This window comes from Podarcis cretensis (assembly GCF_951804945.1).
Source record: "Podarcis cretensis genome assembly, chromosome: 2".
In the NCBI taxonomy this organism is placed as follows: domain Eukaryota; kingdom Metazoa; phylum Chordata; class Lepidosauria; order Squamata; family Lacertidae; genus Podarcis; species Podarcis cretensis.
Genome location: NC_137171.1, coordinates 49,212,303 through 49,226,951, shown reverse-complemented (window position 1 = coordinate 49,226,951; position 14,649 = coordinate 49,212,303). Strand labels below are relative to the sequence as shown.

The following is a 14,649-nucleotide window of genomic DNA, read 5'->3' as shown; positions in this document are numbered from 1 at the left end:
TGGAAATGGACAGTTCATTTTTTATGCGATATTTACAGGGAGAGGAGGGTGGGAGATAAATTTGGGCTGCGTCAAAGTATATTTTCCTCATTCAAAAGGAATGTTCTGAAATTCTTTGTGAATAGTTTCCTGATTAGTGGATAAAAAGTTGGTGAATTGGGGTAAATAAATGTTTGTTCAGATGTTTCATATTACTTAGGTCATGTTGGATTTATGCTTTAGGGTAACAATTCTTTCAAGATTCAAATTTTATCCTGTGGCTGATACTGATTAAAACTAAGTGCAGTGGACAAAGATTGCTTGTGTAACATCCAGTTAACTAAAGACTTGTTCTGATTTAGCCTCTTTCTCTTTGAGCTTTTGGAAATATTCTTATGGAAGTATAAATACAAACTGTTAAGGCTTTGATTGCATTTGGATCTATGAACAGTATATGAGAAGCCTGCTATCTTTTCCTGTCAGATCACTATGGGGAGGAGAGGGCACCAATTCCCAACATAGTAACAGTTGATATACAATTGTTCGGATACAGGTGGACACCAGTTTGAATCAAGATGGTGGACTGAATCGTTCAAAACTAAACTGATTTTAACTACTGATTTGAAAACTGCACTGTTGTTGTTTTTTTGGTTTCTTGGAATTCCACCAGGTATAAAGCTGCTAGCATCTAATTAATTAATTAATTAATTAATTAATTAATAGCTGGCATATTCTCGTAGGGCTGAAACCCTGGAGATCTGCTGCTGCTCACTTATAGACAATATTGAGCAAGACATACCAATGGTCTAATTCTGTCTAAGGCAGCTTCCTATTATCCATTACATTGGAACAAATCTAAAATGATATAATTAGATTATCTTCTTAATGTTCCCTTAGAGTAAGAGTAGGAAACATTTTCTATGGGAAAAATCTGTCAGAGACTGCATCTCATGATGATCACAGCCAGAGCAAAAAGTGGACAGAATTTACAACACTGTATAGTTTCTCTCTCTCCCTTTCCCCGCATGCAAAATTAGGCTGATGGTCCTACCACACCTTTAGAGCCATGCAGTGTCTAGAAACTTAACTAAGGAGAATTGCCATACAGGTTTAAAAAAACCCAAACATTTGTCCACTGGTAAATAGTCTAATGGAAAAGAGTAATGCACTAATATAATAGTAATGAAGTATTAGTGTTGATAGCCACTTATACACCGGCACTGAGAATGGACAGAGTATTAAGTTTTCAACAAGCATCTTAAGTTTTGTCCACAACAATCTGCATTATACACGCATTTCTGATTATTCAGTAGCCTAGTTGGCATGTGACACCAAGCCGCAGCTTGTATTTCCATGATTTGGATAATAAACCATGATTAAACCTCAAGTTATCATTGACTAGTGATGCTGACTCACAGATGCGGGTTCCCCCTCAAGCTTATTGGCAAGGAGAGATGTCCAGAAGATGGCTATGTTGTAGTTTCTACTTTACTTGCAGCTCTACAGATTTTGGATGAGGCTGGCTTGCAATACAATAATTAATGAGTGTTGAGTTAACGTAAAGCAAGCTTTACAAACTATGAATTACCAGCATGGTTTGTGGCTTATAAACCATGGTTAAGCCACTGAACCATGTTTGGGTGATCAAGGGAACCATAAGTAAGCGTTACCTATGAACTAGACCAGGGGTTCATGGCATCGGGAACTGGGTTGGAATGATTCCAAATATATTAAGGATGTAGATAAGCACTTTAACAAACACATTTACTTAAGAAATTCAGTACCATGCTGGACAGTGTAGTTATGACTTAATCAAATTAGCATGTTTTATACTATGTGTGGTTAGTGGTTAGATATAAAAGATGTGTTCCTATTCATAGGAAGAAATGTCACACAATGCATGAAGAAGTAAAGGAGAAAACCAAGGTTTTTATTTAATTATTTTGTGGGTGGGGGGCATTTGTTTCATTTTTAAAAGGCTTGAAGCAGTTGGTAATTAAACCTCCCTGGCTAGTGTCAGCTGCTGCCTTTTAGAAGTGGTTTATTAATATGAACAAGAAAATGTCTTGAATTGAACAACTATACAACTTGGGATAGAAATGCAATGGAACTTCCAGCAGCTATGATATCTTTTTGCACTTTGTTTGTTGGGCTCTGTGATATATGAATTGGAATGAAATCCTTAATCAGTGTTGCCTGTTCAGCATTATTGGTCTGCTAATATGAATGACAGAACAGTAATACTGAGCTCCATTCATGATACAGCATGTCTGTCTTCAGTAAGCAATAACTACACTCTGCAACATGGAACCTTTTTTGATCTCCCTTTACTGATGAGAGTGGACTTTGCTCCTTCCTAAACACTTAAAAATTTGGCGCCTCTTCTACAGAGGAAGCCATTAGCAGCTCTGTCAACAGGCCTTCACAGGAGGAAGCCAAATTCAGGAAAAGGGCAGCTAGAAAGACCACAAGGAACATATTTTGATAAATTATTTTGGTTTGCATGGGTGCATCTGCACAGGCCTGAAAAACACAGAAGCTTATTTTAACTAATAGAATAATAAGCCATCCCGATTTCATCAAAAACATTTGCATAGTAGGTCAGTGACCCATAAGAACTCAAGGAAAAACAAAAAAGGTCATGTTTAAATAGACCAGAGGATTTAAAACCACAATTCCTATGCTTCCAGACCAAGGATTACAGTTGTGAATGAAGAAAGCACAGCATAGAACTAAAGCTTCTGGAACTATTACTTTAGTTGTTTCTGTATATTCTTTGCTTAAACAATTTTGTAGTTCTGTGACATGTATGTTAATGTTTGTACTTCTAAATGCATTGGTGGAATGTTAGGTCCTCTTTATTTGACCCTCTTCTGTCTTGACTATCATATAAAAGCACAGGATGGTATCCAGCTGGTATCCTGAGGCATACTGCCTCCAACAGCAAAGGTAAAACATAGCCATGATGGCTAGTAGCCACAGACGCCCTCATCTGCATTAGGATACTTACAAAGGGCTATTTGAAAGCCTTGTGGTTTGCTTCGAAATTTCAGTAACAGAGGGTTTCAAACGAAAGCATCATCTGGTGTTACTATGATGCCAGGTGATTGACAGGTGGATGGCCCTTCCCACTTGCCAACTCTGGCCTGCTAGAAGTGTGGGACATAAAGATATGACCTCTGGCCAGAAAATGTCGCCCACCCCTGATTTAAAGCCATCCAAATTGGTGGTCATCATTCCCTCTTGCGGGAGCTGATTTCATCTTTAAACTCTGCATTGTGTGAAGAAATACTTTATTATTTTATCTTTCCCGAGTCTTCCAGCATTCAGCTTATTTGGATGTTTCTGAGTTCTAGTGCTTTGAAAGAAGAAGAAGAAAAAATTCTCTATCCACTTTCACCGCACCGTACATATGTTTACACAGTGGTACCTCGGGTTAAGTACTTAATTTGTTCCGGAGGTCCATACTTAACTTGAAACTGTTCTTAACCTGAAGCACCACTTTAGCTAATGGGGCCTCCTGCTGCTGCCGCGCTGCCGGAGCACGATTTCTGTTCTCATCCCGAAGCAAAGTTCTTAACCTGAAGCACTATTTCTGGGTTAGCGGAGTATGTAACCTGAAGCGTATGTAACCTGAAGCATATGTAACCCGAGGTACCACTGTACACCTCTATCACTCATGTTTTCTCAATACTAGAAAGCTCCAAACATTGGAACCTTTCCTCAAAGGGTAGTTGCTCCAGTCCCTTGATCATCTTGGTTGCCCTGTTCAGAGCCTTTCCTACATTATTTTTGAAGTGAGGTGACCAAAATTGTACACAGTATTCCAAGTGTGGTCACAGCATAGATTTGTAGAGCCACAGTTCTATTTTCAATTCCTTCCTAATGATCCCTAGGATGGAATTCACTTTTTTCACAGTTGCAATGAATCGGGTATCCACTACAATCCCAAGGCTGTTCCTTATCAGCCACCACCCATTTAGAAACCATAAGCATATATGTGGAATATATTTTTTATGCCCCAGCATGCACCACTTGACACCTGTTTACATTGAAATTGCATTTGCCATTTTACTATCCATTCCCCAAGTTCAGAGAGGTAATTTTTGGAGATCTTTACAATCCCATTTTGCTTTAACCGCCCTGTACAATTTCATGTTGTCAGCAAACTTGGCTCTCTCTCTGCTCACCCCTAACTCTAGAATTTGTCTGCAGCACTCTTAAAGAGAGCTTAATGAGAGTTTAGCTGTGTCACCTTTTCTTAGGTATATTTGCAACCCTGTTGTTAACATAGCAAGGACACACCTTTAGGTGTGATCGTAGCTGCATTGCCTGTCATGGTTGAATGACATTTTTTCTTGTTGGGACAGAAAAGATGTCAAGAAAGGTGGGTGCCTTTAAAATAGCTTACAGTTTCTCAATAAATCTTCATAGATGATTTTGTTTCCTGGCTAGATGCAAGAGTAAAGTACGTTTGTTAGTTTATTTATACAGTGGTGCCTTGCAAGACGAAATTAATCCGTTCCGTGAGGCTCTTCATATAACGGTTTTTTCGTCTTGCGAAGCAAGCCCATTGACAGCTTAGCGGATTAGCGCTATTAGCGGTTTAGCGGCTTTTAGTGGATCAGCTGATAAGCGGCTTAGGGCTTAGGAAAAGGGGGGGGGAGGGAAAAACCCCCGCAGGAACTCGCAAGACATTTTCGTCTTGCGAAGCAAGCCCATAGGGAAATTCGTTTTGCGAAGTGCCTTCAAAACGGAAAACCCTTTCGTCTAGCGGGTTTTCCGTCTTGTGAGGCGTTCGTCTTGCGGGGCACCACTGTATTTAAGATTTCTTCTCCACCCTTCACTATAAAGAGTATCATTAGACTTTGATCCTAACTGACAAATGATGGGCAAAGTCCATCAATAATGAGCCTATTCAGCTCTCATTGACCAATGGTATTGTCACTCCTCTCTTCTCAGTATTATTTATGTTCATCTTTGCTTTGTTTACTCTCATTCGCTCTCCAGATATTAACTAAAATCTGCAGCAGCTGCTCCTGTTTCACATGAAAATTTGAGTTGGCTGTTATTATGGCATGAGAATGCTGGAATAGTTTATCCAATTACAGTCTTGGCAGCAGTGTGCCACATTGTCTGTGTCTGTGGTGTTGAATTGAACAGTGTCCCCTACAGTTAGTGGGTTCCGAGCTAGTTCAGATGTACAGTATTGTACAACCAGGTTTACACTATGTAAACAAATTTTTAAGAGCCATTGGGCTCAATCTCTCTGCTGTGATATGCCATGATGCTTATCCCCTTCTGGTTTCTGGCAAACCACAGAAGGAGAAAGGCACAAGAACTTACTGGTTCTTAAAAGTATATTCATTGTTGAGAATTAAGCCCCTTGATAAATACCTGGAGCCTGACCTTTAGCCTTTGACTGGACATCAGAGCAGCACCCTCTGCTTTCTGTACTTCAGATTCCTACGTCTCCATCTTCAAGTTCTTCTGACTTCTGGGAAACACATCATAGGAACACAGGAAGCTGCCTTATGCAGAGTCAAATCATTGGTCTATCTAGCAGACTGACAGTACTTCTACAGGATTCCAGACAAGGGACCTTTTCAGCCTTTCTTGGAAATGCCAGGGATCGAACCTGGAACCTCCTGTATGCAAAACAGATGCACTACCACTGAGTTATAGGCCTTACTTGAGACCATATATGCCATTCATTGTGTTTTCTAGTAAAGTTGAAAACATTTATTTCATTAGTCATACATAACTCTGTCTGTCTCTCTGTCTCTGGGTAATATATATATATATATATATGTGTGTGTGTGTGTGTGTGTGTGTGTGTGTGTGTGTGTAAAGAAAATGGAAAATTTTATAAAATTTAACAACCCAGCTAATAAAACACTTGGAAGATATAAAAGAATCACAGGGTATAATTAACAGATTGGCCATTTTTATTATTGTTTTAAGTGATCATCTGTCCTTCAGTTGAAAGTAAAAACAGATTTGTGAGGTACACCTAAAAATCTATTTTGCTTGAGGGAGAGATCTAAATGAGGGTGAGGATGTTAGGATTCTTGCTCTGTGTTTGCACTCATGGGATTGTTTTCTATCACATGGTGGTGTATGTTTTCATTCCACATAGTGGGAAGGGATAGAGACAGAATTTTTTTTACTGTGTTCTGTGATGTGGGACTATTGTCTCCCCCCCCCCTTGCTGTCTGATGAGAAAGAGGAAGGAGCTAATTCAGAATGCTCTTAGTGTATTATATGTAAATAAAGTAGATTAGCCAAAATGCTGAGCTACTGAGTTTGTTACGTGAACCATTAATACTCTGCAGGTTCCGTAAGCGTGCTGATGCCTTTTGGTATCAGTTGCTGTGATGTTTGGGTTGGAGAAAGCTTTTGAAGCTCCCGAATGACCGACCAGGAGGGAGAGAACATGCCAGTTGGACATGTGTCTCTGCCAGGGTCCTACACACGAGTAGGACGATCCTAACAGATGACATATACAGAACTAATAAATTGCATAATTCGCTTTCTAAGTGGATTCTGTTTTAGAAGCAAATAAGAGTTGACAATTATAACTGCTAAAATACCTTTACAAATAGAGTTTAATTGGCCAAATGATCAAAGCAATCCAGTTCTGAACAAAACATTAGGTATGTTTTTGTTAATGGATTTCCAACATAAGGGGTTAGCAGTAATATGTCAGTTATTTGAATATATTTGTGTTATTCATATTGTGGTTTTTCTGTTTATATAATGTCTGATATACTTGGCATTTAAAACTTGATTCTTCCTGTAGTTGAAAGGAAGATAAGTCTCAGACTCTTTCTCTACCATAGAACTATTTGGTTCAAACCAGCTATGAAGTAGCTAGTGCTGAAAAGATTAAAACTTGCCACTGTGTGTTAACAAGCCGTCAGATTTGCAAGCATATAAAATAAAACTGCATTTTAAAAAATCTAGTTTGGGGACAGATTTGGGTAGTCACAAGGACCATGATGAAAATAGTAGGGGAATGCTAAAGATAATTCCAAAGCAAATCGGTAAGGAATATCAAAGTAGAGCTCCTGTGCTTCTGTACTCTGATAGATCTCCACTGAGGTCAAAGAAGAAGTGAAGTTAAATGCATTAATACAATTAATGTGCATGCTTTTTTGTTGTTTAAATAGAGGCTGCTGGGAAGTAACTCTAATTATGGGAGCTTCACTTGAAATGTAAATAGCTTTGGAGAGGGAACTTATTATCGGTCCCCACTCTCCATGGTCCTGAGATAGCCCAGGCTTCCCAGCAGCTACTATTTACAGAACAAAAAAAAAAAAGTATGTTAATTGCATTCACATAATTAATGTCACGTCTAGCTTGACCTTAATGCCATGTCTGGTTTGGGATTGCATAAGGGAAACAGAAAATGTTGCTAAAATGTTCTAGCTCTCCAGTTTAGTTTAATTTATGTAGTAGAGTGATCTTGGGGCAGACCACCACAACATAACAGTAAAATACAATCAACACCTGTTACTGACAGATCATTTTGTCATGTACACCCAATATATTCAGAAACCCTATTTAAAAGCCTGGAGGAAGAGAACTTGTCTTCTGGTGGTGCCAGGAAATAGAGGAGGAATCATCATGAGGAGGGAGGGTGTTCCACAACTGGGGTGCCATTACTGGAATATTCTCTGGCACATCATAGATCTCCTAACCTCAGTTAGTGTTGGCACTGTAAGAAGGAAGTGCTAGCCCAGGCATAGGCAAATTTGGCCCTCCAGATGTTTTGGGAGTACAACTCCCACAATCCCTAGCTAACAGGACCAGTGGTCAGGGATGGTGGGAATTGTAATCTCAAAACATCTGGAGGGCCAAGTTTGCCTATGGCCGTCCTAGCCCACCACCAAAGACCAAACAAGGCTTTATGGGTATCTTGATTATTAGTATCATGATTGATACCTACCTCTGTTTTTGGTAGATTTTGGTTGAATGCATGAGAAACTATGGATATGGGCCTCTGGCTGTCAGGCTCAGTTCAGTGTTGAGGCCTGCATCCAGAACCCTCACAGCTTACACCACTGGTCCTCCTAACCTGGCTGGTAAGACCCTCTCTGTTTCTGAGTTGTGGCAAGTGCTTTTATTTTGGTTCATGAAAGTTATCAAGAATATATCATATTTAAATATATGTAAACCATATGAAGATACTAGTGACACAATATTTTGATAATGCTTATTGGATATGACACAAGTTATCAATTGACCTGGACTTTCAGAGTTAAAGGTTTCTTCAGAAGCAGATTAAATGTCAGAAACAAATTCTAGGGAGGAAGAACATTTAAGTATATATTTTAAGTATTGTTTTCACATTTCACTCAGGCCATGTATAAGACAATATAATCCTTTCTTGTGTATATAGAGAGAAAGATGTCCCAAGGAAAAGGAAGGCAGTATCTTATTATGACCTGTAGTCTACTTTGGGAAGAGGAAGAAAGGGTCAGGTGGATCAGGAATTCACCCATGGTCCCTTAATCATGTAGGACTCTGTCTTGTAGTGGCCAGCCAATGTGATCGGCTCCTTTCTACTTCATCTGAGCCTTGTTTCCATATTCAAACACTTCCTCTCCTATGGTCTCTTATAGAATGGGAGCTGGGTTCACAACCTTTTTTTATTCAGGAAGGTAGCCGTGTTGGTCTGATGCAGTTGAAATTTTAAAAATAAATAAATTGTCCAGTAGCACCTTAGAGACCAACTAAGGTGCTACTGGACAATTTTTTTATTTATTTCAACTGTTTTTTATGTTTTCCTTCAGTGCCTATGTTCAATAAACCATGTGTTAAATTCAGAGTAGCACTAAACAGATTGCATTCATTGCTTTTCCTTTCAGAACTTAGTGAAATAAAAATTTTCCTTGTTCAGAAAACTTTATTGAAAATATTGTCTATAAACATATTTTGCATAAAGAATCCAAATATAAACAGATGTAGTCTTCCAGTATATTTTTATTTTGCTCACATTAATAGTACAGTGGTACCTCTGGATACGAACAGGATCCGTTCCGGAGCCCTGTTCACATCCTGAAGCGAATGCAACCCACGCCCACGGGTTGCAATTGGCCACTTCCGCACATGCGTGTGACGTCAATTTGATCGTCTGCGTGAACGGCGAAACCCGGAAGTAACATGTTCCGTTATTCCGGAGTCGCCACGGAGTGCAACCCGAAAGCACTCAACCTGAAGCAACTTCAACCCGAGGTATGACTGTAATCTAGTACTTTTCTAAGCAATAGCTAGCAATTTATACAAAATAATATACAAAATAACTAGCTGATGTACAAAATGGTTGGAGTTGGATGGTTCATTTTACACACTAATTGTTATTAGCTAAATTCACACATTAACTGTAACATATATAGAAAAAAATGCAGCTGTCTCAAATAAATTTGATTAGCTCATATAACTTTAGCAAAACTAAACAATGACAAAGTTACACCCAAATGTTCCCAATAATAAGTCTCAGCTTTACGTCTAAAGAAAGCATTGCTGGCCCAGCTGCTAAATTCCACATCTCTTTTGAAAAGCTGGTGGATTAGAAGCTAAGGAACACAAAATATTATAACATTTTTTTGTTGCTGTTAACAATACTAACACAAATATGGGCTGCCCTTCCTCAATCACACTCCCAGTTTGTTAACTGATACTGTATATTAATGTATTTTGTTTTCTTCTGTTAGATCCTATTAAGGTTGTGATGTACTTAGATGAAGTGCCCAGGATAGTGTATAGAAATTATATCTGTGGAATCTTGTTATCAGGGAGAGAACAGTGATGAGGTGATGCTGGTTCCTAGAGCCTCGACTTCCTTAAGGTCCTATGTGTAAAGAGAGAATAACTGTGGCTTTAGTCCTGCTGCATCTGTGGGTTTTAGCAGTTATCTAAGGGCTTAGTATGAGTGATTTTCACAAATCTCAAATCAGTCATAAAGTGTAACTGGTGTGTCTAAAGAAGCTCTTGGAGTTTGTACTATATGGCTCACTTCTTCTGCATAGGGTTTTTAAATGAACCATAACATAGGAAATTAAATGCTGAAAAAGAAATAGTTTGGTAATATAACAAAGGAGCAAGAATATAAATGGTATGCCTATTTCAGAACCTAGATGCTTAGTGGAAAGAGAAGTGTCTTTTTATACACTATGTGTTATTCTGCCTGCAACTGAATAAATCCGGACTTGAGCATCGTAGCATGCTCTGATGTAACTCCTTGGAAATGGAACAAAAAGGAAAGAAGTGTTTGGAGTAATGGAACAAGCACAATGTAATTGTAGATGGTGAAAACTATATTGCAGATGTGAATACAGTCATAGATACGAACAATGCTGGAATTGGATCCTTCAAGATCTCCAATATATCTTAGCACAGTATAAATGAGGGCATCTTTAAAGTTTCAAAAAAGCAGGGTTTCCATACTTAGAAACCAGTTGTAATTAGCAGTGTGTGATCCTGGGTTTGCTTCAAAAGCCATGTGGGTTTTCAAATTTTCCTGTTGGATACTCAAAAAACCTGGAGTTTTCAGTTCAACAGGATCCCTCTCTTTGCCCTGTGCCCTCTGTCATATTTTCTTGGGATAGGAGTGTGGCAACAGGCAGAGAAAGGCTTCTTAGACACAAAAGTTAAAATTTGAAAAGAAAGCTTGGGTTCAAGGTTTACTGCAATTGTCCCTGTCCCCCCAAAGATCAGACTCTTAAAAAAAACAAACCCTGAAAGATTCTGTGTGTAGAGTATCATTTGTTATTGTTCATAACATTTGCTGTCCTAGAAGAGTCTGCAAATAATCTTTGTTAACTTTGGTCATTCTTTATTTAGGCGGCTGAACAGAAATAAACTTCAAGTTCTTCCAGAGCTGCTTTTTCAGAACACGCTGAAACTGACCAGACTGTAAGTATAGTTTTTATTTTTGGCATAGTATAAGTGCTTTGTTTGGTTCTTTAGTCAGCAATTTTGGCTGTGAGGTTTTGGTATGATGCCTTCTTGAAGTGGATTTTGAGCTGTGTCTTGGTTTATTGTACAAACTCTTTGCTGAAAAACATATTCGAGTAACAAATTTGAGAAACATTTCCTTCTCCTTTTACTGGTGCTGTAGATTTATTTAGAAATTGAAGGTTGCTGATGTTACAACTCATTTTCAACATATTTTATACAGGAGGAGTCTGAGAAGTTGGTAACCACAAAGAGAGTGGTTTTGGTATATTCACGCTGTGATTACAGCTGTGCTGTAATCACTTACGTTTCTTGATGGAAATATCTCTTATGTCTCTGTGATGATTGTCACTTGTCACGTGTCTTGAAATATTTGCAAGACATGGGTTAACTTGAATTTAAGCAAGAATGGTCAAGCCATTGAATTTGCAGCCTCGCCTAACTTAAATTTACAGTACAGTGATTTATAAGAGAAATGGGAAAAGCAGCCCTAGTGAGGGGATGGGAAGGAGTGGCGGGTTCTTTACCACATGGAAAGCCCTGCTGGCTGCTGCAGGCCAGAGGGAATGGGATGGGGAAGGGACGGAACGGGACGGGACAGGATGGGATGCACACATTGTTTTCTTCTAGTGGAGCTAGGCCAGCTCCAGACGGGGGGGGGGGGGCACAAAGTCCCCCAGGAAATCCACAGAGTTTCCCAAAGCAACCAGGATCCTACCTCTCAGCCTGCCCAGAAACACTCTTTTTCAGGGTATTTTCACAGTCTATGACTGGTGGTAGCTTACTGTCCGCTTGAGTGGAGCAGAAGTCTCTCCTGTGGCAGAACAGTCCCACTCCCCACAGCACCTGGTCAGCAGTGATATACTCTTCTGACAGGGACTAGTAGAGAGGTGATTGTGCACCATCCTCCCCAGTCATTAGCACTAGGTGTGGGGTGGTTAGGATAGATGTGTTGGAACATTTTCTGCCCCCGACATTCTGAAAGACTTTACTCTGATAGCTCACATACAAAAAGGTTTTTTCTAGGTTTATGAAAAGGTACGTTTGCAAAAGAATCCCATTCACTATAAAAGCTTAAATTAAAAATGCTGTTGATAATCTGGCAGTCACAGCATATGCATGGCTCTCAGAATATTAATAGACCTAGCAATCAGCCAGCATTCAGCATTCACCTTTTTCCTGTCCTCTGTGCCAGTCAATAAGTTGATCTTTTGTTTCTAGCCAAAGTTAACAATAGCAAAGATGATAAAGGTTGTTTGAAAAATGCCAGGTATTTCCTACAAGAAGATAACTTCATTTTCACAAAAAAATGTGAAGTTAAGCTTTGCAAATATTTTTACTGTACAAGAATGAAGCACTAAAAGGTAACAACTCTCTTGTCTACTGAGACAAAGTTTCCCTGGATTTTAGTGTCAGCTCCTTCAAACATGGGCTTTTCATTACTTATACTTCCAGTAGCTATTTAATTAAGAACTTCAAATTTTCAAATGTAGCTGAATGCAAATATGTTGTGCCTTGGTATTTTCTCCAGCAACTTACATAACTATGAGGAAGGTATGCATCCTCTGAAGGTATAAATGAAACAAATAAACCACTTGGACAGGTCTGTAAAAGCCAAAGTTATAAGGAAGCAATCAAATTATAGTATCTTTCAATACAGAATATGTCTGCAACATCTATAATTATTTCTATGGTCCTTTGTAACATCTGTTTGATATTACTGGTAGGAATATACAGGAGAATCAACCTTAAAATGGAACAAGCATCTTGTTAAAGGAGTTTGATGCATGCCTTATTCTATCCTTTCTTGCCAGGAGGAGGAGTCTGGAGTTCATACATTGCATGTTTGCTTTTTCTTCCAAGGTCATTTTATTAAAGTTTTACGATACTTTACTTATACTTTCCTGCCCCCAATATAAAAGGCAAAGCATTTTTAAAAGGTCAGGAAGAAGAGGGAGAGGGGAGGGAGATAGAAATGTCTGAATTGAGGTACTTGTAACTGAATCACTTCTGTTTCAATCTATACCACTTCTAGAAAATGATTCTTGAAATAGACATTCAGATCGCTGAATCCACATATAAGTAATAAAGAAGTTAGTGGGCTAGACAGTGTTCATTCTTTAGTTATGTGATCAAAACAAAGTTAACATTTATGATTTCCATCTAACAATGGATATCAAGTTTCATTGATATTTGAAAAACCAAAACTTGTACCTTGAACAGTTGAGCCCTGCCAACCATACAACTTGCGGGAAGACTAGTTAGCTTTTCTCCTTGCACATACTTCCTCCTTGGGTAATGCTCAAATTGTTTTTCTGGTTTTTTGGTGGTGATGGTGAGCCATCAACAAGCATCAGTTTGAACTTAACAGTTCCTTCTGAATGACTGCATCAAGTTTTAATTACTATATCAGGCTAACAGAACATCTGTATATGATGTATTGTTGTTTGTACCAGCACGAGCATAGCAGCAGTGGCAGACTTTGGGCTTTAAAATTCCAGTGGCGCCCTGTACAATGTCAAAGTTCAGTACACACAACTCCTCTCACCTTCCGTTGGTCATCATTTTTGTGACGCCTCCTGCAGTGCCCTCTCAGCTTTGTGCCCAATGCGGGTGAACTGGTTGTGCTCCCCTAAATCTGCCTCTGGCAGCAACAAGAAGCTCAGAGGACTTTTGTGAAAGGAGGCAGGATCCTCTGAGGCCTTTACTTGTTTTCCTTAAGTTTAGCAGCGTAATACCAGAACTACTGTGTCAACATCCTTCTTCATCTTGGTTTTGGCCAGGTTATGGGAATTTGATGGAACCTAAATAGTAAAGGATGGCATGAAATTTCTAATCATGATTTAACATGTCATAGTGTTGATGATCCTCTTTTGGTTTGACTAAGATAGATATCATTTACCTGGGAGTAACCCACCTAAAGTAGGTTGGTTTTACTTTTGGACTAACAAGTCTTCTTTTTTAAGTCACTTGTGCTAGTGACCATTAAGTACATTATTCTGTTATGTCCTCTTACTTACAACCAGCCCAGGAAGTGGTGTTGACTGTCAGCTTCTTCTTCCTCCTCCACCACCTCTGCTTTAGTCTCAGTGTTGTCCTTGTAGAACTCAGCAGGCAGGAGGGTAGAACAAAACTAGAATTAGTTGGATCTTTCTGTCCTTTGCTCTGGCCCCACCTACTATTTTTCCCTCTGTCTTCCACCTTACTAGTCCCAGTGAACACCAGCCCCCACTCTTCTGTTGTAAGGAATTCTTTGGATTAATTGAGAAGTACCGGAGGTACTTTCTTTTATGTGTATGCAGTTATACAAACAAAAATGTCTATCATTGGTGTGGTGCTTCTTTTTGCTCCCATGTGGTTCATTAACTGCTTTTTAATTGTGTCTAGTTTGACATATTTCTGTTGTTATTGTTGGGTTTTGATAACAGTTCACCATGATAGCTCACTGATTATTGTGCAATACATTTCCCATAGGTTTAAGAATAATTTGGTAGAATGTAGGTGAAGATGGATTAGATTGTGGTTGTGAGATGGGGAAACAAAAGTGAAGTCAAACTTCAACTGGCGAAGTTGACAGTTTGGGGCAATATTTCCTACACCTTCAATTCTGTTTCAACCTTATGTCTTAAAGTAGGCAGCAATTACTTTAAAACAAATAAAAAACCCCAATAAAACTAGCAAGATAAAATTGGAAAATTATGTTAAAAC

General features: G+C 39.0%; 1 protein-coding gene across 2 annotated transcripts in view; it reads left to right on the top strand.

Annotated features, from left to right (window-relative positions):
* Positions 1 to 14,649, top strand: part of SLIT3 (slit guidance ligand 3) — a 413,892-nt gene that overhangs the window by 33,567 nt on the left and 365,676 nt on the right. For both annotated transcript variants that reach the window (XM_079964761.1, XM_079964760.1), the window contains exon 4: positions 10,828 to 10,899. In XM_079964761.1, coding sequence (XP_079820887.1) covers positions 10,828 to 10,899 — 72 coding nt within the window. The remainder of the gene's footprint in view (positions 1 to 10,827; positions 10,900 to 14,649) is intronic.